Below are 25,485 nucleotides of genomic sequence, written 5' to 3'. Positions count from 1 at the left end.
TAATGCCACGGGGACTCACACTGCGCCTTTTCAGGTGCCACGATGAATCCTGCATTTTGAATTGCCTGCGTGACAGTTACCTGAATAGAACATAGGATGGATTGATCATGGGCTGCAAGTGAAATGTCATCCATATAATGATATATGATTGCAGCAGGAAATTTATGACAGGCTGCAGGGCAAGATGGACTGTCCTTTGGCATGCGGTTGGGATGTCACACATGCCTTGTGGCAACAGGGTCCAGTGAAATCTCTTCGTTGGTTCTGCGTGCTTGGAGGTACGCACAGAAAAGGCAAACAGGTGCGTCATCAGGGTGTGAAGGTATGGTGAAATAACAATCTTTAGGTCTAACATTACTGAGGGCCATTGGATGGCATCGTTGTAGGCGATGGAAGAGCACCCACAGCTTCAATAACTGCATTTACTGCCCAATAATAGCTCACTGTCGAAGGAAGGGGACCAGGACACCAGGTGGTTCATCACAGGTCCAGTTTATTGAAGAAAGCATCAAACACTTATACAGCAAATAATCAGCTTATGAATATTCTGTAAGCCAAGCGATCTATTGGTTAAACTATACCATCGACTCTTCCTCATTCCTTTGGGCCTACGCTCTCTACTTCCCACGTCTCGCTGTCCATTTCTTTATCATACTCAGCTAGGCCCAAGGACACGCTATCTTGCAGGTGCAGGACTTGGAATTAGCCACGGCTTTGTACTTTTCCAGTCTCTAGTCAGCTAAATTCCCAACATTTCCCCTGTTTTTATTTTTTGGACAAAGCAAAGTTCTATGGGCTGTGTCACACTCTTTGCAACACAAAAATAGGCAATTCTAACAACTATTACATTTCAAACAGTATGCTCAGCTAGCAAGGTTTCTCTGTTACAAGGGATCTAAGCCAGGGAAACAAACCAAAAAGGCTGTCACTATTTATAGGATATGCTATACGACAGATACAAAAAGGATTCTATGTGCTACAAGACTCACACAAAACTCAGGTGTGCTAATACAACCTACAAAAATAAGCTAAAGGAGCAGCATGTGCGCAGGTTTCATCTGCGTCGATTCTCTGGTAAGTTTGCTTTCCATTCTCAAACAGCAGATATACTTCAAACAGGAACGGCTTTACTCACAAATGCTTCTGATTGTCTCTTTTAACTAAAGTTTCTCTGATGTTCACAACAACACTTTGCATACAAGTCATAAAATAAACGCCTATCATAAAAACATAAATCTATCTAACATCACTTAAACTTAATAGCACTTAGACTTAAAATGCTTAAACTTAAAATATTTAAACTTAACAGAACTTAACATCACTTAAACTTATCTTTAATTAAACTTAACAGAAATTAAACTCAACAAAACTTCAACTTAGCAGAACTTAAGTTTAACAAACCTTAACCTTAACAAACCTTAACCTTAACAAAACTTAACTGACTTTAAATTCTACATAACTTAAACCTAATATAATTTAAATGTAACAGAATCTAACTTTACTTAAACTTAACAAAAATTAAACTGAACAGCACTTAAACCTAACATGACATAAACTTAACAAAACTTAACCTTAACAGTATTTAACATTAGATAATTTAACTTAAACTATTAATAACAAATAAAATTTACTACAGAAATAGAATATAGCATTTGCTATAACTTGCTTATTACATCTTACTTATACAATCACTTTAAAACATCTTTAACATTTTTAAATTTTTCAAAATACAATTTCAGAGTTTGATGTTCCACCGACTGAGTTATCTGGGCTTCTGATGTTTAGAGTCTATGTTAATACAGGTGATTTTGACAGCATAACGGAGGCTAAGCCAAATTTGACTCACGCATTTGACTCAAGCTGCTGCTTTGCGCTCAGAGACATGCTGAAGCAGTGTGCTGTGCACTACCCACCACGGCTTGCCCAATTTCTTTGCCGTTTTATCATCTTCTAACACTGCTTCCCACAGTATATCCCCAAATTTTCTCCATTCCGAGAGTTCATGGACCGTATGTGGGTTAAGGAGAACTTCTTTAGCGTAGCCGTAGGCTAATAACCCTGGTAGCTCCTTTTTTACATTTATCCCCTTTAGTTCTCGTCTTTCTAAATACGCGGCGAATAAATTATGTGCTGCTTGCATTTTCATACCTATTCGTGAGCGCTCTTACAGCTTTCCAGGCTCCTGCAGACACGAATGGCTCGAGTCACCGATGTGAACCCCGAGGGTGCTTCAAAATCCCAGCACCGTCCCAGCTGCAAACAGGACCCAGCTCCAACTTCCTCGACCGTGGCGTGTTCTCCCTCTTTTTCTTTTGAGGGGGTCAGGGTTCAGGGTCAACCAGTTGTCGTAGGAAGGGGACCACGACACCAGGTGGTTCATCACAGGTCCAGTTTATTGAAAAAAGCATCAAACACTTATACAGGAAATAATCAGCTTATGAATATTCTGTAAGCCAAGCAATCTATTGGTTAAACTATACCATGAACTCTTCCTCATTCCTTAGGGTTACATCTCTCTTTTCTCATGTCTCTTTCACCACTTGTTATCATACTACAGCTAGGCCCAAGGACACGCTATCTAGCAGGTGCAGGACTTGGAGTTAGCCATGGTTTTGCACTTTTCCAGTCTCTATTCAGCCAAACTCCCAACAAAGATATCGCGTTATCTTGGACATCGCGCCATATTACGCCCAACCCCTCTCCCTTCACCATTGCCCTGCTGTTACCCCCTGTTATAAATTACCCTGCTCAATTGTTAATAAAGGCCATTTCACCTCCCAGCACGTCGGTGTCAGCGTGTGCTTCAGTCCTGTGGCAGGGTGCTGCCACAGAGTCACCCTCAACCCAGGACACCACGTCCCGAGCGGCGGCAACATAAATGTTAACTCTGACTCTGCCTGTGACCAAATGGGAGCCTTGTTAACAGCAAAGGCTGAACAGGGGGATGGGACAGTGTCCCAGTTTTTCCCTGTGTTCCTGATAATTCAGAAAGAAGTCCTGAAGAGGGATTTGAAAGGGCAGCCAGAGCAAATCTCCCCTCCTGCGGGTTTCTGATATCCCTCCCCAAGAACCCTCTGCCCCTGACCTGAGCGAGGCTTCCCGGCAATGCCAGGGTACCGGGCACTGCCATTGCTATCCTGGCCTTCCGCCTCTCTCCCAGTACCCCGGCCCTGGCAGTTGGGATACTGCTGACGGCATGGCCAGAGCCCAGAATGGCGGCAGCCACGTGTTTCAGCCCCCCACCTGCCCTTCTTCTCCCCACAACCCCTTTCACCTTCCTGTCCCCTCTGCCAACCCCTTCTGGTCTCACAACCCCTTCCTTCCTTTGGAGGCTCCTCCCCCTACCTTTGAGTCCCCACCCCCATTACATCATCCTGTAACCCTGCCCCAGGTTCCCACGGTTGCCCCGCCCCCTTGCCTGTAGCCCACGCCCCCTTAACTGGATCCCAAGAGAGTGGGGCGGAAGGCTGGGAGGTGGGGCTGAGGGCTGGGGGGGTGGGGCTGAGGGCTGGGGGGGTGGGGCCCTGCCCGATTCCCACGGGGGTGGGGCAGGGGGAAGGGATGTCCCTCCTCCCACTCACCAAGCCACCGGGGTGGGAGGGGCAGAGGCAAGGGGTGTATCCCCTCCCACTCTCTCATAGGTTGATGAAAGAAAAACCTCTGATTTTAGTAAAGGACCCTGAGAGTTGGAAAAAGGTAGGACCTTACAAATTGGTTACTTGGGGACGTGGATACGCCTGTGTGTCCACCCCCTCTGGTTTAAGGTGGGTTCCTTCCAAATGGGTAAAGCCCTGTGTTCCCAAAGTCTCAGAGAAATCTACAGAAGCGCCCCAGGTTGCTCATGCTGCCTGGAGAAGAAAACGCCGCACACGTTCTCTGGAGGAAATTCTATTTAAGCCTCCTATCTGGAATAGTTTGTAATATATGTTTGTTTCAAGTTCTTGTACCAGTTTAGATCCCACTGTTTGTGTGTAGCCTCGAGATGCCATGAGACCGAGCCTGCTTCTCGTCCTACTCGTGATCATCCCACCTGCGATCTCCTGCATAGTCCCTCAGTCCAAACCACGTATGGACTACCTTGGCAAAAGCTCTCGGACATCATCAGACAAACTGACAACTGGCTGAATGGACTGTTCAATGGCTGGGGACTCTTGGGCTGGTTGGGAACTATTCTGAAAACTGTGTTTTTAGTGCTGTTTATTTTAGTTATAGTTAGTGTAGTTGTTAGCATTGTTTTTGGACTAATCAAACGCATAGTCCTCAAGTTAATTTCAAGCTCATCTCCCCCTCCTGAGGTCTACCATTTGGAAGCCCTCAGTGCTCCAATGGATGACCTGGAAGCCTCAGTGGAAAACACTGACCCTCCTGTAGAGGAAGAACTGATTTACCAACCATAGTTTGGCAAGCATTCTGCACCACAAACACAGTCCTCTTCTTTTTAAACAAAACTAGGGGGAGAAGTTGCAGTGTGTTCAAAACTTTCAGGTCCCTTCCCCAGGTGTACCAATACCCTCTTTGCCGTCCCCCCTCGTCCCTTGCTGAGTGAGTCCTGTCAATCAGGCTTAACATTCCAACAAGGCGTCGTGCGGTTGGTCAAGTTCAAAGGATGCCCCTCAGGCCCAGAGGTCATTGGCCTGTCTAGGTGTCCCTCGTCCCTTGAGACCCCGCCCCTCCCACCTGGTTGGTGGCTCACCTGCCCCCTCCCCTCCCCTCCACCTGAGCTTAAAAGGTGAATCAGGCCATGCGGTCAGGATTCTGTTGGAGCTGTTCCTAAGATTCAGACCTCTGTAACCATGGAATAAACCTCTGGATATTAAACCCTCCAGCAGAATCCTCTCCTTTTTCTCTTCACCATAGCCTGAAGCTTTCCTCCTGAGGTAAACGGAGTTCCTAACAAGCCTGGACTTGCTGAGGGCCCAGCTGCAACCACCAGCAAGCTAAAGGCATCTCTGGGGTGATACACCACAGCTGCCGCCTCTGGCCCAGCAGCGAGGGTCAGACTGGCCCAGGCACAATCTAACTGGTAATACTGGGATTTATATTCCAATAGTGTGGTGAGGGGGAGTGGGCTAAGCCTGAGGACCAAGCTCGGGTGTTGTCAAAATTCATTCTAGATAAGATTTCAAACGCTGCAAACAAGGCTTTTTACCAGCTACCAGCTGCTGAAGCTAGTGGTAGTTTCTTTGACATTAAACAGTCTCTTTCAGAAAGTTTCTTGCAGTTTGTCGACCGGCTCTGTGCACAGGTTGAGAGATAAGTACGGGACCCCAGGACACAGATGGAGATAGTGAAAGAGATGGCGCAGAGGAATGCCAATGAAGGCGGCAGCAGGGTGCTCCTGGGACTGCCTCTCAACCCCCCGCCTACACTGGCAGAGATGATGGAAGCCTGTGCTAGGAAGGCGGACCTGTTTGCTGCACGGGAGGCGTGGTCAAGGCCGACAGACCCAGAGACGGTGGCTGCTGTATATCCAGGAGTGAGGACGCAACAGATGTCACCAGAACAACTCCAACATGTCATTTGCTTCATATGCAAAAAGCCAGGAGACTTTGCCCAGGACTGCCCCCAAAGCCAGCAACTAAAGACACCCTTCACACCAAAAACCCCCAATGCCAGCGCCCACCCGCCTGGCGCCACGACATAAATGCAGCGGGCTTCCCTGAAGGGGAAACCTCCCTCAAAACAGAAAAGGGGGAGGAAGGGAAGTGGGGTGCGGGAACACAAAATAACCATTTACTCGATAAAATCTGGTGGTCTCACAAGCGTTTCAAGCTTGTGACCGCCAAAGCGTTTGCTTTCAGGTCTACCCAATGGACGGTCATTGGAGTGGGTCTGCCAGAGGACTTGCAGAACTTGACAAAAGATCGCACAAGATTGGACAGTGAGTACTTTGTGGTTGGGGACACTGCACACACACCCACGGAGATTGAGGTGGCTCCCATGACCATCAGAGGGGACATACCCAACCTCATTCTCCTGGCACGCTGTCCACAGCCACCCTTCTATTTGGCCAAGGGGCAAATCATCGCCCTGGCCATTCCTGTTCCATCAGAAATTTCAGTAGATGACAAGGCACCAGGTGTATACTGGGCAGAAGTGGTTGGCGAGGACAAACCCATTATGGGATGCAACCTAGTGTGTGGAACAGAACATCTCCACGTGGAAGGGTTGCTTGACACAGGGGCAGATGTGACAATCATAGCCGAAAGGTTCTGGCCATCACATTGGGATTTGCAGCCCGTGCCTGGTCAAATCCGAGGTGTAGGAGGAGTCACATCGGCAAAGATATCAAAGGGCGTTCTGCAAATTGAGGGACCAGACAGAAAATTGGCCAGTGTCCGTCCATTTGTTACTAATTATAAAGCTCCCTTGTGGGGTAGAGACACCATGTCCCAGTGAGGGGTCAAATTGGTCATCCCTAAAACACCCCAGGATTTTTAATAGCGGCCACTGTCGAGCGCCCTGCCCACAAGTTAACGTGGCTGAAAAATTACCCAGTCTGGAAAAGACAGTGGCCACTCAGTAAGGAAAAAATAGAGGCGCTCAAGGAACTTGTGGCAGAACTATTGGCTAAAGGACACATTGAAGAGACATCTAGCTGCTGGAATTCCCCAGTCTTTGTAAGAAAAAAGCAAGTGAAGGATAAGTGGCGGTTCCTTCATTGTTGGGATCGGCGGGAGAAATGCGGCACGCAATATGAGTGATCAGCAAATCTCAAACTTTATTGATAGGCACACATCTTTATGTTCGTGTTAATGAGGCTCATACATATTGCAAAGGCGAGCTCACTATTGGTTAGTTACTTATCAGCCAGCTACGCCTACTTCTGCATTCTTGTGGATATTTTATTGAAACTATTTTTCATATTTCTGCCAAAGATGCTCTCCCCTCTCCTGCTGTTGCACCAAGGGCACAATGTCCTTGCCTGTCATTGGACACTGACTGCTGACTCCTATACTTGTCCCCTTCTAGCTTAACCAGCGGCATTATGTCGACGTGACCTTTCTCAGCTAACCAACTGTCCACAAAGCTCTTCATACTTCATGATTTAAGAGAAATCAACAAAAGAATTGTGGACATGGTGTCTCTCCAACCAGGGATGCCCTCCCCAACGATGCCCCCCAAAACTGGCAATTGGCTGTCCTAGACATCAAGGACTGTTTCTTCCATATCCCCCTACACCCGGAGGACGCACCACGGTTTGCCTTCTTGGTTCCCACCACCAATCGAGAAGCCCCAATGAAGCGCTACCACTGGAGAGCATTGCCTCAGGGGATGAAATGCAGTCCATCCATCTGCCAGGGGTTCGTGGCCTCATTGCTGTTCCCAGTGCGCGCCCAGAAAAAGGAGGCAATCATCCTACGCTACATGGATGATGTGCTGGGGTGTGCCCCCATTGACACAATACTCCAAGACACACTTGACCTAGTGGTTAAAGCCTTAACCTCTGCTGGATTCCAACTGCAGGAAGACAAGGTTCAAAAATGCCACCTTGGAATTACCTGGGCTTGCAAATCACTGCACGGACCATTGTTCCGCAAAAATTGTAAATCAGGACCGATCCCAAAACCCTGGCAGATCTCCATTCCTTGTGTGGGTCTTTGAACTGGGTCAGGCCTTGGCTGGGTCTCACCAACAGGGACCTAGCTCCCCTTCTCAATTTACTGAAGGGAGAGAGCGAGCTAGCCTCTCCCAGGGAGCTGACCCCAGAGGCAAAAACCGCCCTCCAAAAAGTGCAGGAGGCTTTGGCCGAGAGGCAGGCTCATCACTATAAGCCCCAGCTGTCTTTTGAATTCATTGTTTTGGGCAAGTTACCACACTTACACGGGTTGATGTTCCAGTGGTTTGAAGTACAAAAAGATCCACTTCTAATCACAGAGTGGGTTTTCCTCTCCCATCAGCGATCCAAAACCATCACACAGCCACAGGAGCCAATAGCTCAGCTGGTCTGGAAGGCCAGGCTAAGATTGCGTGAGCTGGCCGATGGTGACTTTGAGTGTATTCACCTTCCAGTCCACCTTGCTAAGGAGGGAAAGAGCTCTCCTGAGAGGTTGGCCATAAAGAGGTTCAATGACCTGCTCCAGAGCAATGCCAGTCTCCAGCTATCCCTGGACAGCTACACTGGACAGGTATCAGTACAAGCACCATCACACAAGCTGTTCAACGAGAAATTCCACCTCTCCCCTCATTGCTCCTGAATTCCACCTCATTGCTCCTGAGAAAAGGAGTCATAGGCCACTCAAGGCACTCACAGTGTTCACTGATGCGTCCGGAGAATCCCACAAGTCAGTGATGACTTGGAGAAATCCCCAGACTCAGCATTGGGAAACTGATGTTGAGTTTGTGGAGGGGTCGCCCCAGAATGCTGAGCTAGCCACAGTCGTAAGAGACTTTGAGAAGTTTTCGGAGCCAATTAATTTGGTTACCGACTCAGCCAATGCGGCGGGAGTAATGTCCAGGGCGGATCAGGCAGTCCTCAAAGAGATCGAGGATGGGCAGCTCCACAAGTTGCTCTCAAAACAAATTCATTTGGTTTCGCAGCGGGAGCACCGTTTCTATGTGATGCACGTGAGGTCGCACACCGATTTGCCAGGCGAGATCGCAGAAGGAAATCGCAGGGCAGGTTCCCTTGCCGCTCCAGCAGAAATGGCACGCCTTCCAGACATCTTTCAACAGGCAAAGCAAAGTCACCAACAATGCCATCAAAATGTTCCAGGTCTAATCCATCAGTTCCAGCTAACACAAAGTCAGGCTCGAGCCATTGTGGCCACCTGTCCCAATTGCCAGCTTCAGGCAGTGCCATCCCTGGGTGTTGGGGGTAACCCCCGAGGCCTTGGGAGCTGTGAGGTGTGGCAGACAGACATCACACACATTCCCAGTTACGGTCACATGAAATACATCCATGTCAGCATAGACACATACTCAGGCGTGGTTTATCCCTCTGCCCACGCAGGGGAAAGGGCTGTGCATGCCAAACAACACTTGCTGCAAGCCTTTTCAGTACTGGGGATTCCTAGGGAAATTAAAACTGACAATGGCCCAGCGTATGCCTCCAAGGAGTTCCTAGAGTTTGTCCAGCAGGGGGGAGTGGAGCATAAGACAGGCATTCCTGTCCAGCACTGGGGAGTGGAGCATAAGACAGGCATTCCTGTCCAGCAGGGGGGAGTGGAGCATAAGACAGGCATTCCTGTCCAGCACTGGGGAGTGGAGCATAAGACAGGCATTCCTGTCCAGCACTGGGGAGTGGAGCATAAGACAGGCATTCCTGTCCAGCAGTGGGGAGTGGAGCATAAGACAGGCATTCCCCACTGCCCCACAGGTAAAGCTGTGATCGAGTGTGCCCACCACACGCTCAAAGAGGTCCTGGCTAGGCAGGGCAATTCTGCAGCGTGGATGACTCCACAACAAAAGCTCTGCAAAGCCTTGTTTACCATCAATTTTCTGAATTGTTCATTTGAAAACATGAATCCTCCAGTAATACGGCTTTTCAATAATAACAACTGGTTTAAATTGTCACAGCGTCCACCAGTTCTCGTCAAAGACCCAGAAACTCGGGGAACCAAGGGTCCTTATGAGCTCATCACCTGGGGGTGTGGTTACGTGTGTGTATCCACTCCCTCAGGCCCCCGATGGATACCCCAAAAGTGGGTAAAACCTTTCGTCCCCAAAAATCCAGCTCCAGCAGACAGGGATAAGAAGCAAGCAGCTGTCACTTCCAAGGCAAGACACCGCCGGAAAAAGAAGGAAGAATCTTCCTAAGAGAGTTACCTGCATTCCGGCAGACCCATGAACTTGTATGTGTCTTTTAAAAAAAATGTTTGTTTTCCTTTTTAGAACAGAAAATCTACTTCCTACCTAACCTCACGGTGAGCTCTGTCCGAGTTGTCATCCTGTTTGTGCTGAGCAGTCTGACAGCTGCGCGGATCGTTCCTCAGCCAAGCCAAAACATCTGGGTGACCCTGGCACAGACACTCCAGCAGGAAAATATATATATTTTATATATATATATATAAAATAACCTGTCCACAGCAGCAGCGAAAGACCCAATGTCTACCTGCCTGGTAGGGATTCCATTGCAAGCTGGAGAGCTCACAGACAATGTAGATACGCCTATACCTCCCCCAGGTCCCAAACCAAATCACACACAACCACACAATATCCGTCACCAACGAGCCATAACAATTAAAAACCCCATAGAGGAGTGGCTGCCAAAGCTACCCCGAGCTGCTCAGGTAAGCAGAGTTCGAGCTGTTGGGCTCCTCCCCTGCGCCATCCTGCACACACTTCTTCTTTCTCCCACGTTCCAACACCAAACCTTTTAACAACATTAAACAGTGTCGAGAGGAATTCTCTGCCAAAAGGTGGTGTGAGGTTTTAAGCCATGTTGCAGCAGACAACCCAGACCATTCACATCCCAGGAGCCTCCCCAAAGGTTTGTTTTTAATTTGTGGGGATCGGGCATGGGCAGGAATCCCTTCTCAGCTTTTAGGAGGGCCATGTCCCTGTTGGCACCCAACCAAACCATGATTGGCGAGTGGACTCCTAAGAACAATTCGGTCAGCAAAATTCATAAGAGAAGTGTAGACAATTTGGACCCAAATTGCGATGCAGAAAGCTTCCATTGGGCTAAGTCAAAATGAGTTGCTGTATCCCTGTTCCTTCCGCGGGTTGCAGCAAGGCTCTAAGTGAATTGGCCACCTAGAGTGCTGGGTAGTCAAACCGGCAAACTTGACATCCACGGCCATCAGCTCCCTCCTAGAAGACGAGGAAATTACCAGGCAGGCCATGCTCCAAAATCGTGCAGCCGTAGATTTCCTCCTGCTGCTGCATGGACACGAGTGCCAGGAATTTGAAGGACTGCGCTGCCTGAACCTAGCATCAAAGGCACCCAACGTCCACGCAGCTCTCCGAGAAGTGAAAAGCCTGACAGGACGAGTCAAGCAGGAATCTGAGGACTGGTTCAGCGGATTGTTCAAGGACTGGGGACTCTTGGGGTGCTGGACGTCTATAATGAGGACAATTTTGGGGTTTTTTTGTTCTTTTCCTGGTCATGTTAGCATTCAGGATTCTACGTTGCATACTTTTAAAGGCTATCAACGGTTGGTCTCCAGTACTGCAGAAATCAACCGCTCAGAGTTTGTGGAACTAAAGCAAATTGACAGTCATTGCAATGAGGGTGGTGCATTGAGATGGCCCCAGATCTGCCAGACCCCACAACATTTTCCCTGTGCACCTGACCTTGTCGAGGTCATTTCTATGCTGTCCATCCCTCCCAAAGAGCACCTCCAATACTGCCACTTCTCTCAGCTGTTGGATCCCTTCCTCAAGGGTTCGGTATCATTTTAATTTTGCCATCTGCTCAGGTGTATTTGCATCCCACCCAGGGTTTTCAAAGGGAAATATCTCAGTGACAGTGCCTTGGAGCAGCTCCCTGGCTGTGCTCCCCTCAAGGATGGGATGGATTTATTGACCAGTCATCTCTCGATGGGGTCAAATGATGTGTCTGACACAGTGTTCAGATCAGCCCAGGCTGATTTATATAGAGGATATTGATTAATGTATTAATTAATGGATAGGCTGTACAGTGCTCTCAGGAACTGATAGATTATATTGCACCAACCAATAGCTACAAGGTATCACCCATAATCAATATCAGTATCAAATATTATGTCAAATTGCTGGTGATCAAAAACAATGTGTAAAAGGCAATACAAAAGTGCAAAAGGCAATGCAGAATTGCAGAAGCCAATCATAACCTGCAATTTATGTCCTGGCTCTGCTGCACAGTGGAAATCTGGAAGCTCCGAGGGGAACTCATTCACCCCTGTCCCCTTTCCCTGAGTGTCCCTGAGTGTCCCCAGTGACGTCACTCCAGGAATTCCCTGCAGCATTTGGGACAGTATCATTGAAAATTTCCAGAAAATTCCCCAGATTAATCTCAAATATTGCACGGGGAGGGCACAGGTGACAGCAGCCATGTCCCCAATGATGTCACTGCCGCTATGACATCGCAGCAGTGATGTCACTGTCCTGCAGCAGCCTCGGGATGTCCTCGATGGCTTTTTGGCACCGCTCGGCCACCGCACGGCTGCCAGGGCCATTGGGGCCACCGCGGCCATCATAGGGACTCAAGAGGAGGTCATGGATGTTCCCAAGTGTCCCCAGCAGGTGATGCTTGAACAGGCGGGCGCTGGCCTCCCACAGCTGCTCAAACTTGGCCACTGCAGCCACCAAGTCCTCGGGGACATGGGGAGATGCGTTATTTGTCCCCTCCAGGGCAGCCTCGATGGACCCGAGCTGGCACTCCATGTAACTGATAAACTCAGTGGCTTTGTCACACGTTGTCACCAAACGCTGCAGTGGCTCCAGGGCCACCTCTGCCCAATGTCTCCTCCTGATGGCCGCCCTCGCCTGCCTGGTGGCCACCACAGCCTCTCCCATGGCCTCACTGGTGTCCATCGCCACCTGGGCATCACGTGTGGCCACCACTGAGGCCTCCTCATCCCCATCCAGGGCCACCATGAGCTGCTGGGCTGTGGCCACAGGGTTGTCCCCAGCTGTCCCCCTGCGGGTGGCCTTGTCCTGCTGGTCCCTGGCCCAGGCGAGGGCCGCGTCCTCGCAGGCATCACGGAGCTTGGTGATCTCCTCCACCAGCTGTTTCCATCTCTCCTTGTGCGCAGCCACCAACTCCCGCCAGGCACTGCCCGTGGCTCTCACATTGGCCCAGGTGGCCCCAGGGGTGGCCCCGAGGGTGGCCAGGGCCTGCCCCAGGGAGGTGACACGGGGGTGTTCCAGGGCCTTACGGAGGCTCCAGGTGAAGATCCTCAGGGCCGCGTGCAGCAACTTTGGGGGTGCGCAGCGCCGCATGCCCCGGTGTGGCCCGGTCACGGTGGCCATCACATCACCCAGGGTGGCCACCACAGACACCAGAGCCTCCAGCAGCTGGGGAGGGGACACCTGGGGAGGGGACGGGGGAAGTGTCAGGGACCTGGTGGCACTTGTGGCCTCCTAAGGTGGCCCCTGTGCCCTCTCAGGGATCCCCTTTTCCCATCCCTGGAGGGCTCTGCTGTCCCCTCTGTCCTTTGTCACTCCTGATATCCTCTCTGCCACCACCCGCCAGCTCCCATGTCCCCTCCACCCTGTCCCTCACTGCCCCCACTGCTGCCTTTCACCACCCCCCCTGCACCCTCCCCACCAAGTGTCCCCTCTGTCCCTCTCTCCACCCCAACCCCCCTCACCTGTCGCACCTCTTGGGGCTCCATGCTCACTGGGGACACATCGGGGATGCTCTGGGGATGCTCCGGGGGTTGAAGGAGCCTTGGGATGTCCTCGATGGCTCTTTGGCACCGCTCGGCCACCCCACAGCCACTGGGGCTGGTGGGACCACCCTTGAAATAGAACTTGATATCTTGAAGTGTCCCAAGAAGATGATCCTTGGCCAGAAGGGCGTTGGCCTCCCACAGCCGCTCAGCCACGGCCACCTTGGCCACCAAATCCTCGGGAACATCGAGCGACTCCTCATTTGTCCCTTCCAGGGCAGCCTCGATGTCCCCAACCCTGCGCTTCAACTCCCGGGGGAACGTGGTGGCTTCGTCACACGCGGCCACCAAGCGCTGCAGAGGCTCCAGGGCTGCCTCCACCCGCTGTCTCACCATGGTGGCCCTTGTTGCCTCGCTGGCAGCCTCCATGGCCTCTCTCCTCACCTGGGTTTCATGCCCGGCCACCACCTCGACCCCCTCCTCCCTGCCCACGGCCTGATCCAGCTCCACCATGTTTTCCTGAGCTGTCCCATCACGGGCAGCCTCGTCCTGCACCTCCCTGGCCTGGGCGGTGACTGCCCTGTTGGCCACCTTGGTGGCCAAATCTTTACAGGCATTGGGGAGCTTGGTGGCCTTCCTGGCCAGCTGGGCCCAGTTGTCCACAAGCACAGACACTGACGACCGCCACTCACTGACTGCCCCTGTCACATGTTCCCAGGTGGTCCCTGGGGTGCTCTTGTAGGCAGCCAGGGCCCAGCTCAGTGAGGTAACAGGGGCATCATCATCAGAGGTGATTTTGTGGCGCCACCAGGTGCTATCAGTGCTGTACAGGGTGGCCCGTAGGTTCCTCTTGAAGTATTCCAGGTCCCAGTACAGGCCCCATCGGGACGTGAGCACATTCATCTCATCCAACCTGGGCAGGGTGTCCAGCAGCTCACCCAGGATGGCCACCATGGTGACCTGTGGCTGCAGCAGGGCCGGGGACAGCTGGGGAGGGAACAAGGGAGGTGTCAGGGACCTGGTGGCACTTACGGCCTCCTGGGGTGGCCCGCTGCGCCTGAAAGATCCCCTTTGTCCCCTCCATTCCTTTGTCAGCCTCTTGTTCCCTCTGACACCCCCTGCCCGGAGCCTCTCCTGCCCCTCTGCTGTTCCCTCTGCCATCCTCTGCTCCCTCCCACCAAAGCCCCCATGTCCCCTCCCTCACCATGTCCTCCCATCCCCCACTGTCCCCTCCCCTGCCCACATCCCACCTCCCCCGCTGTCCACTCTATCCACCTCTTCCCCCATCGCACCTCTTGGAGCTCCATGCTCACTGGGGACACCTCGGGGATGCTCTGGGGACACTCTGGGGGTTGAAGGAGCCTTGGGATGTCCTCGATGGCTCTTTGGCACCGCTCGGCCACCCCACAGGCATTCTGGGGGTCGGGACCAATAGTGAAATAGAACTTGATGTCCTGAAGTGTCCCCAGCAGGTGATCCTTGGCCAGGCGGGCGTTGGCCTCCCACAGCTGCTCGGCCTCGGCCACTTTGGCCACCAAGCCCTCGGGGACATCGGGGGACGCCCCATTTGTCCCCTTCAGGGCAGTGTTGATGTCCCCAACCCTGCGCCGCAGCTTCCAGGGGAACACGGCGGCTTTGTCACACGTGGCCACCAAGCGCTCCAGTAGCCCCAGGGCCACCTCCATCCTCTGTCTCACCATGGTGACCCTTGTTGCCTTGCTGGCAGCCTCTCTGGCCTCTCTCCTCCACCAGGTTTCATGCCCGGCCACCACCTCAGCCCCCTCCTCCCTGCCCAGGGCCTGACCCTCCTCCACCATGTTTTCCAGAACTGCCCCATCACGGGCAGCCTTGTCCCTCAGCCTTTTTGCTTCGGTGGTGGCTCTGACCGCATTGTTGGCTGCCCACATGGCCAAACCCCTGCAGTCGTGGCGGAGCTTGCTGGCCTTCCTGACCAGCCGGGCCCAGCTGTCCACAAGCTCAGACACCGACCGCTGCCACTTGCTGGCTGCCATTGTCACATTGTCCCAGGCAGTCCCTGGGGTGCTCTCGTAGGCAGCCAGGGCCCGGCTCAGGGAGGTGACAGGGTCATCATCATCGGAGGTGACAATGTCGCGCCACCAGGTGTCATCAACGGAGCACAGAGTGGCTCGGAGGTTCCCGGTGAAGTGCTCTAGGTTCCGGTACAGGCTCCCTGTGTGCCAGGGCAGCGTCTCCTCGTGCACCATCTCCTCGTACACCGTCTCCTCGTGCAGCCTGGGCAGGGTGGCCAGCAGCTCACCCAGGATGGCCACCACGGTGACCTGTGGCTGCAGCAGGGCCGGGGACAGCTGGGGAGGGGACAGGGGAGGTGTCAGGTGTGAGAAATGAAACACTGGAAACAGGAGCTCTTTTTCAGAGTGGTAATTGCTAGCTGATGTTGATGAAGTTGATAGAGTATTAATTTGAAATCTTGGTCTGTTGTTGAATATTGAATGTTAGAGTTCTGGGACTTGCCTTGGCTTGCCACTGTTAACTGTTACAACCTTACCCTGTATTTATGGTATCCTGTTCCATCCGGGACCACTTCCCTGACTCCCAGAAGGACTTGCACCCAGGCTGAATTTAATGAAGGGCTGTTGGTACTTTATGGACCCTCTCAAAAGCAACAAACCAGCACCGAAACTTTGATTTTTTCCCCGCAGAACTACAGGAAATCCACCACCATTGATCAGAGTTGGATTCTGTCCTGTTACCATAACTTTGATAGTACCCAGCTTGGAGAACACTCCTGAGCTATGAGCCAACATTGTCTTCCTAAGGATTCTCCTGAGGACAGAGCCCCAGCTCTGCTGAGAGACAAAGCTGCCCTCCTCCTCCTCCTCCTCAGTGTTGTCTTGTGGGAGCAGCGGCGCTGTGCGTGACCCCTCGGGTTCCCCACCCAGAGCTGTCTTTAATAAAGGTCTTTCTAAAGGAGCTGGTCCCCTGGCTCTTTCTGTTACTTCAGGGACCTTGGGGTACTTGTGGCCTCCTGGGGTGGCCCCCTGACCCCGAGGGGTCCCCTTGGTCCCCTTTGTCAGCCTCTTGTTCCCTCTGCCACCCCCTGCCCCTCCCCTGGTAACCTGTGCCACCCCCTGCCCCCTCTGCTGTCCCCTCTGCCACCATCTTCCCCCTGTGTCCCCCCCATTCCCCACTGCACCCTTCTCCCCTGTGTCCCCTCCCATCCCTGTCACCTCCCCCCTTCCTGCCACCCCCTCCTGTCCCCTCTGCAACCTCCTGACCCTTCCCGCCACCCCCATGTCACCTCCATCCCCAACTGCCCCCTTCCCCCCCGTGTCCCCGGTCCCCATCTCCTCCCCCTTCCCCCCGTCCCCGCCCCGTTGCACCTCTTGGGGGTCCATGCTCATTAGGAACACGTTGGAGACGCTCTGGGGACACTCCAGGGGTCGAAGGAGCCTTGGAATGTCCTCGGTGGCTCTTTGGCACCGCTCGGCCACCTCACTGGCACTGGGGCTTGTGGGAGCACCATTGCAATAGACCACCATGAGGTATGGAAGTGTCCCCAGCAGGTGACGTGTGGCCAGCCAGGCGTTGGCCTCCCACAGCCGCTCAGCCGCGGCTACCTTGGCCACCAAATCCTCGGGGACATTGGGGGATGCCTCATTTGTCCCCTCCAGGGTGGTCTCGATGTCCCTGAGCAGGGGCTGCAGCTCCCGGGGGAACGCGGCAGCTTCATCAAATGTGGCCACCAAGTGCTGCAGCAGCCCCAGAGCCGCCTCCACCCGCTGTCTCACCATGGTGGCCATTGTTGCATCCCTGGCAAGCACCTTGGTGGCCACCTCCCTGCAAATGTTGCGGAGCTCAGTGGCCTTACTGGCCGTGCAGGCCCAGCTGTCCACAAGCACAGACACAGACCGCTGCCACTTCCTGGCTGCCATTGTCACACGGTTCCGTGCGGTCCCTGGGGTGCTCTTGTAGGCGGCCAGGTCCTGGCTCAGGCAGGTGGAAGGGTCATCATCACTGGAGGTGACATCGCGGCGCCACCAGGTGTCATCAATGCACTCCAGGGTGCCCCTGAGCTCCGTGGTGAATTCCCGAATGTACCGGTGCAGGTTCACTGCATGCCAGGGCAGCGTGTCGTCCCGCCTGGGCACCGTGTCCAGCAGGTCGCCCAGGAGGGCCACCACGGTGACCTGTGGCTGCAGCAGGGCCGGGGACAGCTGGGGAGGGGACAGGGGAGGTGTCAGGGACCTCAGGGCACTTACAGCCTCCTGGGGTGGCCCCTGTGCCCTCCCGGTGCCCCCTCTGTCCCCTTCCTGGAGGGCTCTGCTGTCCCCTCTGTCTCTTTGTCACCCCCTCCTCCCCTCTGCCACCTCCTGCCACCCTCCCTGCTGTCCCCTCTGCCACCCAGTTCCACCACACTCATAGCCCCTGTCACCCTCTGCTGTCCATCCTGGCACCATCCGCCAGCTCCTGTGTCCCCTCCACCCCAGTCATTCCCATCCCCCTCACCCCCCTGCCTCCATTTCCCCTCCCCCTCTCTGTCACCTTCTCATTTCCTTCTACGCCCTCCTGTCCCCTTTGTGGCATTCTGCCCCCTCCCACCACCCCCCTGTGTCCCCCACATCCCCCATTGCCCCCTCCTGTCCCATTCCCCCCAGGGTCCCCTTTGTCTCCCCCCATCACACCTCTTGGAGCTCCATGCTCACTGGGGACCCCTCAGGGACACTCTGGGGACTCTCTGGGGTTTGAAGGAGCCTTGGGATGTCCTCGGTGGCTCTTTGGCACTGCTCGGTCACCCCACAGGCACTGGGGCTGGCGGGACCACCAGAGAAATAGAACTTGATGACGTCTGGAACTGCCCCCAGCAGGTGATCCTTGGCCAGGCCAGCGTTGGCCTCCCACAGCCGCTCAGCCTCAGCCACCTTGGCCACCAAGTCCTCGGGGTTATCAAAGAATCCCTTATTTGTCCACTTTAGGCTGGCCTTGATGTCCCCAACCCTGCGCTGCAGCTCCCGGGGGAACGCAGTGGCTTCGTCACATGCAGCCACCAAGCGCTCCAGCAGCCCCAGGGCCACCTCCAGCCGCTCTCTCACCATGGTGGCCCTTGTTGCCTCGCTGGCAGCCACCCTGGCCTCTCTCCTCACCTGGGCTTCGTACCCAGCCACCACCTCAGCCCCCTCCTCCCTGCCCAGGGCCAGACCCAGCTCCACCATGTTTTCCTGAGCTGTCCCATCACGGGCAGCCTCGTCCTGCAGCTCCCTGGCCCGGGCGGTGGCAGTGTCTGCCCTTTTGGCCGCGTCAGCAGCCACCTCCCTGCAGGTGTTGTGGAGCTTGGTGGCCTTCCTGGCCAGCCTGGCCCAGCTGTTCACAAGCACAGACACCGACCGCTGCCACTTCCTGGCTGTCATTGTCACATGGTCCCATCTGGTCCATCTGGTGCTGTCATAGACAGCCAGGGCCTGACTCAGGGAGGTGAGAGGGTCACCATCATCGTGGGTGACATTGCGGCTCCACCAGGTGCCCTCGGTGCAGTACAGGGTGATCCAGAGGGTCTCAGTGAAGTCCACCAGGTCCCAGTACAGGCTCACTGTGGACACGGGCAGCATCTCCTCGTCCCGCCTGGGCAGGGTGGGCAGCAGCTCACCCAGGATGGCCACCACGGTGACCTGTGGCTGCAGCAGGGCCAGGAAAATCTGGGGAGCGGACAGGGGAGGTCTTAAGGACCTGGTGGCACTTGCGACCTCCTGGGGTGGCCCCCTGCTCCCGACACAACTCCTCTGTCCCCACCGTCCCTTTGTCAGCCTCTTGTTCCCTCTGCCACCCCCTGCCCCTTTGCTGTCGCCTCTGCCACCCCCCAAGACCCACATTGTCTGCCCCATCCCCCACTGCCCCTTCCCCCATTTTCCCTCCACCTCTCTGTCACCTCCCCCATTCCTGCCGCTCCCTCCTGCCCCTCCCTCACCCAGTGCCCCTTTCACCATCCCCCACTGTCCCCAGGCCCCCAAGTTTCCCCTCTGTCCCCCTCTCATCCCCCCTCCCCCTGCATCGCACCTCTTGGAGCTCCATGCTTACTGGGGGCATCTTGGGTACACTCTGGGGACACTGTGGGACTTGAAGGAGCCTTGGGATGTCCTCAATCGCTCTTTGGCACCGCTCAGCCACCCGACAGATTCTGGTGGGACCACCAGTGAAATAGAAGCCGATGACGTCCTGAAGTGTCCCCACCAGGTGATCCTTGGCCAGGCGGGCGTTGGCCTCCCACAGCCGCTCGGCCTCGGCCACCTTGGCCACCAAGTCCTCGGGGACATCGGGGGACGTCTCATTTGTCCCCCCCAGGGCAGCCTTGATGTCCCCAACCCTGCGCTGCAGCTCCCGTGGGAACGCGGTGGCTTCGTCACACGCGGCCACCAAGCGCTCCAGCAGCCCCAGGGCCGCATCCACCCACTGTCTCACCATGGTGGCCCTTGCTGCCCTGCTGGCTGCCATCATGGCCTGTTCCCTTGCCTTGGCTTCCTGCCCTGACACCTCGGCCCTCTCCACCCCACCCTGGGCCTGACCCAGCTCCCCGCTGTTTTCCTGAGCTGTCCCATCACGGGCAGCCTCGTCCTGCAGCTCCCTGGCCCGCCTGGTGCGGGAGGCCTCCCTGTCGGCTGCGTCAGTTGCCAAATCCCTGCAGGTGTTGCGGAGCTCGGTGGCCTTCCTGGCCAGCTCGGCCCAGCTGTCCACAAGCACAGACACCGACCGGTGCCACTCCCTGGCCACCATTGTCACGTCGTCTCGGCTGGTCCCTGGGGCGCTCCTGTAGGCGGCCAGGGCCCAGCTCAGGGAGGTGACAGGGCAATCATCATTGGAGGTGAGAGGATCATGACCATTAGAGGTGACATTTTGACGCCACCAGGTGTCATCCATGCGGTACAGGGTGATCCGGAGATCATTGGTGAATTCCTCCAGGACCCAGTAAAGGCACCCTGGGGACATGAACACCAGCATCTCTTCATCAACCCTGGGCAGGGTGTCCAGTAGCTCTCCCAGGATGGCCACCACGGTGACCTGTGGCTGTAGCAGGGCCGGGGACAGCTGGGGAGGGGACAGGGGAGATGTCAGGGACCTGGTGACATTTGTGGCTTTCTGGGCTGGCCCCCCGCCCCTGAGGAGTCCCCTGTGTCCCCTCCATCCCTTTGTCAGCCTCTTGTTCCCTCTGCCACCCCCTGCCCCTCCCCTCATAGCCCCTCATAGCCCCTCCCACCCCCTGCCCCTCTGCTGTCCCCTCTGCCACCCCCAACAGCCCCGTGTCCCCCCTATACCCCATTTCCCCCTCCCCTCCCCACCCATTGTTACCTCTGTCCCGTGTCCCCCCCCCACCATCGCACCTCTTGGGGCTCCATGCTCACAGGGGACACCTTGGGGATACCTTGGGGATGCTGTCGGGGTCGAAGGAACCTCGGGATGTCCTCGATGGCTCTTTGGCACCGCTTGGCCACCCCACAGCCACTGAGGCTGACGGGTTCATCACAGATATAGAACATGTATATGTAGTGATGCGTCGCCTCCACGTGATCCTTGGCCAGGCGGGCGTTGGCCTCCCACAGCCGCTCAGCCACGGCCACCTTGGCCACCAAGTCCTCAGGGACATCAGATGATGCCTCATTTGTCCCCTTCAGGCTGGCCTTGATGTCCCCAACCCTGCGCTGCAGCTCCCGGGGGAACGCGGTGGCTTCGTGACATGCAGCCACCAAGCGCTCCAGCAGCCCCAGGGCCGCCTCCAGCTGCTGTCTCCTCCTGCTTGCCCTAGTGGCCAAGCTGGCAGCCACCCTGGCCTCTCTCCTCACCTGGGCTCCATGCCCGGCCACCACCTCGGCCCCCTCCTCCCTGCCCAGGGCCTGACCCAGCTCCACCATGTTTTCCTGAGCTGTCCCATCACGGGCAGCCCTGTCCTGCAGCTCCCTGGCCCGGGCGGTGTTGGTGGCCACCTTGTCAGTCAGCTCAGTGACGATCGCCCTGCAGGTGTTGCGGAGCTTGGTGGCCTTTGTGGCCTGCTCAGCCCAGATGTCAACAATCCAATCCACCGACTCCTGCCACTTCTCGGCCACCATTCTCACATGGAACCAGGTGGTCCATGGGGTGCTCCTGTAGGCAGCCAGGGCCCGGCTCAGGGACGTGGGAGGTTTCTCCACAGATTTGCCATTGCGGTGGTACCAGGCCTCATTAATGCCATAGGGGGTGCAGATGAACTCTTCGGTGAAGTCCACCAGTTCTCTGTACAGGCACACTGGGGACTTGAGCAGCATCATCATCTCCTCATCCCGCCTGGGCAGGGTGGCCAGCAGCTCACCCAGGGTGGCCACCACAGTGACCTGTGGCCGCAGCAGGGCTGGGGACAGCTGGGGAGGGGACACGGGAAGTGTCACGGACCTGGTGGCATTTGTGGCTTCCTGGGGTGGCCCGAGGGGTCCCCTTTGTCCCGTCCATCCCTCTGTCAGTCAGTTTCTCTCTTTGCACCCCCTGTTTCTCCCTGCATAGCCCCTCCCACCGCCTTCCCCCCTGCTGTCACCACCATCAGTCCCTGTGTCCCCTCCCCACCGTGTCCCCCCATTCCCCACTGCACCCTCCTCCCTCTTTCCCCTCCCCTCTCTGTCACCTCCCCCCTTCCAGCCACTCCCTCCCATCCCCTGTGCAACCTCCTGACCCCTTCCACCACCCCTGTATCCCCTCCAACCCCCATTGTCCCCTCCCTCCTGTACCCTCTGTCCCCATCTCTCTCCTCCCGCTCCCCCGCACCCTGTTGCACCTCTTGGAGCTCCGTGCTCACTGGGGACATCTTGGGGACACTCTGGGGATACTCCATGGGTCGAAGGAGCTTTGGGATGTCCTCAATGGCTCTTTGGCACTGCTCGGCCACCCCACAGCCACTGGGGCTGGTGCGACCACGAGGGAACAAGAACTTGATGATGTCATCAACTGTCCCCAGCAGGTGATCCTTGACCAGGCAGGCATTGGCCTCCCACAGCCGCTCAGCCATGGCCACCTTGGCCACCAAGTCCTCAGGGACGTCCGGGAACACCTCATTTGTCCCCTCCAGGGCAGCCTCTGTGTCCCTGAGCAGGCGCTGCAGCTCCCGTGGGAACGCGGTGGCTTTGTCACACGCGGCCACCAAGCGCTCCAGCAGCCCCAGGGCCGCCCACACCCGCTGTCTCACCCTGGTGGCCCTTGTTGCCTGGCTGGCAGCCACCCAGGCCTCTCTCCTCATGTGGGCTTCATAGCTGTGCTCCTCCTCGGCCCCCTCCTCCCCGCCCAGGGCCTGACCCAGCTCAACCATATCTTCCTGAGCTGGCACATAACAGGTATCCTCGTCCTGCAGCTCCCTGGCCTCGGTGGCTCTGTCAACCGCCTCAGCAGCCGCCTCTATGCAGGTGTTGTGGAGCTTGGTGGCTGCCCTGGCCAGCCGGGCCCAGCTGTTCACGAGCGTGGCCACCAACCCCTGCCACTTTCTGGCTGCCATTGTAACACGGTTCTGGGGGGTCCATGGGGTGCTCTTGTAGGTGGTCAGGGTCTGGCTCAGGGATGTGACTGGATCATCACCATCGGAGGTGACATTGCAGCACCACCAGGTGTCATCAGTGCAGTACAGGGTGACCCGAAGGTCCTTGGTGAAGTTCATTAGGTCCCAGTACAGGTCCACTGCGGACATGAGCTTCATCTTGTCCCTCCTGGGCAGGGTGGCCACCAGCTCACCCAGGATGGCCACCACGGTGACCTGTGGCTGCAGCAGGGCTGGGGACAGCTGGGGAGGGGACAGGGGCGGGGTCAGGGACCTTAGGGCACTTACGGCCTCCTGGGGTGGCCCCCTACCCCCGAGGGGTCCCCTTTGTCCCCTCCATTCCTTTGTCAGCGTCTTGCTCCCTCTACCACCCCCTGCCCCTCCCCTTGTAGCCCCTCTCACCCCCTGACCCTCTGCTGTCTCCTCTGCCACCCCCTGCCACCACTCGTAGGCACTGCCACACCCTTCTGTCCCTTCTGCCACCACTCGTGTCCTGTCCCCCTTCTGTCCCCCCATCACCCATTGCCCCCTCGACCCCCCTTCCACCTCTCTGTCACCTCCCCCCTTCCTGCAATTGCCTCCTGTCACCTCCTGGCATCCACCATGTCCCCTCCATCCCCCATTGCACCCACCCAGTGTCCCCTCTGTCCCCCTGTCGTCCCCATCACCGCCCCCCCTTCGCACCTCTTGGGACTCCACGCTCACTGGGGACACCCCGGGGACACATGGGGGACACTCCGGGGGTCGAAGGAGCCTTGGAATGGCCTCAATGGCTCTTTGGCACCGCTCAGCCACCTCACAGGCACTGGGGCTGGCGGGATCACCATTGAAATAGAAGCTGACCATGTCCTGAAGTGTCCCCACCAGGTGACCCTTGGCCAGGCGGGCGTTGGCCTCCCACAGCTGCTCGGCCTCGGCCACCTTGGCCACCAAGTCCTCAGGGATATCACAGGACCCCTTATTTGTCCGCTCCAGGATGGTTTTGGTGTCCCTGAGCCGCCATTGCAGCTCCCGGGGTAAGGCAGTGGCTTCGTCACACGCAGCCACCAAGCGCTCCAGCAGCCCCAGGGACGCCTCCAGCCGCTGTCTCACCATGGTGGCCCTTGTTGCCTCGCTGGCAGCCACCCTGGCCTCTCTCCTCACCTGGGCTCCATGCCCGGCCACCACCTCAGCCCCCTCCTCCCTGCCCAGGGCCTGACCCAGCTCCACCATGTTTTCCTGAGCTGTCCCATCACGGGCAGCCTCGTCCTGCAGCTTGGTGGCCAAATCACTGCAGGTGTCATGGAGCTCAGTGGCTTTCTTGGCCAGCTTGGCCCACCTGTCCACGAGCACATACGCCGAGCTGTGCCACCTTCTCGCTGCCATTGTCACGCGGTCGCAGGTGGTCCCTGGGGTGCCCCCATACCCGGCCAGGACCTGGCTCAGGGAGGTGACAGATTCATCATCATCAGAGGTGACATTGCAGCGCCACCAGGTGCCCTCAATGCAGTACAGGGTGACCCGGAGGTTCCTCGTGAAGTCCTCCAGGTCCTGGTACAGTCTCACTGTAGACTCGAGCAGCAGCAGCTCTTCATCCTGCCTGGGCAGGGTGTCCAGCAGCTCACCCAGGATGGCCACCATGGTGACCTGTGGCTGCAGCAGGGCCGGGGACAGCTGGGGAGGGGACAGGGGATGTGTCAGGGACCTGGTGGCACTTACGGCCTCCTGGAATGGTCCCCTGGCCCCCAGAGGTCCCCTTTCTCCCCTCCATTCCTTTGTCAGCCTCTTGTTCCCTCTGCAACCCCGTGCCCCTCCCCTTGTAGCCCCTCTCACCCCTTCCCCCCTCTGCTCCACTGCCACCCCCACCAGCCCCTGTGTCCCCTCCCCTCTGTGTCACCTCCCCCATTCCTGCCACTCCCGCATGTCCCCTTTACGACCCCTTATCCTCCTCCCCCCCACTCCCATCGCACCTCTTGGAGCTCCACGCTCACTGGGGACACCGTGGGGACGCTCTGAGGATGCTCTGGGGGTCGAAGGAGCCTTGGGATGTCCTCGATGGCTCTTTGGCACCGCTCGGCCACCCCACAGGCACTGGGGCCGGTGGGAGCGCCAGTGAAATAGAAGTAGAGGAAGTTTGGAAGTGTCCCCACCAGCTGACGCATGGCCAGGCGGGCATTGGCCTCCCACAGCCGCTCGGCCTCGGCCACCTTGGCCACCAAGTCCTCGGGGATATCAGGGGACGCCTCATCTGTCCCCTCCAGGGTGGCCTCGATGTCCCCAACCCTGCGCTGCAGTTCCCGGCGTAACGCAGTGGCTTCATCACAGGCGGTCACCAAGCGCTCCAGTGGCCCCAGGGCCACCTCCACCCGCTGTCTCTCCATGGTGGCCCTTGTTGCCTCGCTGGCAGCCGCCATGGCCTCTCTCCTCACCTGGGCTTCATACCCGGCCACCACCTCGGCCCCCTCCTCCCTGCCCAGGGCCTGACCCAGCTCCACCCATTGTTCCTGAGCTGTCCCATCACGGGCAGCCGCGTCCTGCAGCTCCCTGACCCAGGCATTTGCAGTGGCTGCCCTGTCAGCCGCCTTGGTGGCCAAATCCTTGCAGGTGTCACGGAGCTCAGTGGCTTCCTTGGCCAGCTCGGCCCAGTTGTCCACAAGCTTAGACAGCAACCACTTCCACTTGATGGCCACCCATGTCACACACATCCAGGTGGTCCCTGGGGTGGTCCTG

At 56.4% G+C, this 25,485-nt stretch overlaps 1 protein-coding gene across 1 annotated transcript; it reads right to left on the bottom strand.

The window, feature by feature from the left end:
• Nucleotides 1–19,196: 19,196 nt before the first annotated feature.
• On the bottom strand, nucleotides 19,197–21,721 carry LOC141725759 (uncharacterized). The gene is made up of 2 exons (XM_074529793.1): nucleotides 20,609–21,721; nucleotides 19,197–20,315 (listed from the first exon to the last, which is right to left on the bottom strand). The coding sequence occupies exons 1-2, from the start codon at nucleotides 21,530–21,532 to the stop codon at nucleotides 19,197–19,199; spliced, it is 2,043 nt and encodes a 680-aa protein (XP_074385894.1). The 5' UTR covers nucleotides 21,533–21,721.
• Between the last annotated feature and the right edge of the window lie 3,764 nt (nucleotides 21,722–25,485).

The sequence above is a fragment of the Zonotrichia albicollis genome, chromosome 31 (genome assembly GCF_047830755.1).
Source record: "Zonotrichia albicollis isolate bZonAlb1 chromosome 31, bZonAlb1.hap1, whole genome shotgun sequence".
Taxonomy (NCBI): Eukaryota; Metazoa; Chordata; class Aves; order Passeriformes; family Passerellidae; genus Zonotrichia; species Zonotrichia albicollis.
The sequence above is the reverse complement of the archived record's forward strand: the minus strand, read 5'-3'. Positions and strand labels throughout refer to the sequence as shown.

Excerpts from the sequence above, each read along its gene's own strand:
- LOC141725759 (XM_074529793.1), bottom strand. The coding sequence starts at position 21,532 with ATGATGATGCTGCTCAAGTCCCCAGTGTGCCTGTACAGAGAACTGGTG. Across the intron at positions 20,316-20,608 it reads TGAGCATGGAGCCCCAAGAG|CTGTCCCCGGCCCTGCTACA; the intron begins GTGCGATGGTGG and ends TCCCCTCCCCAG.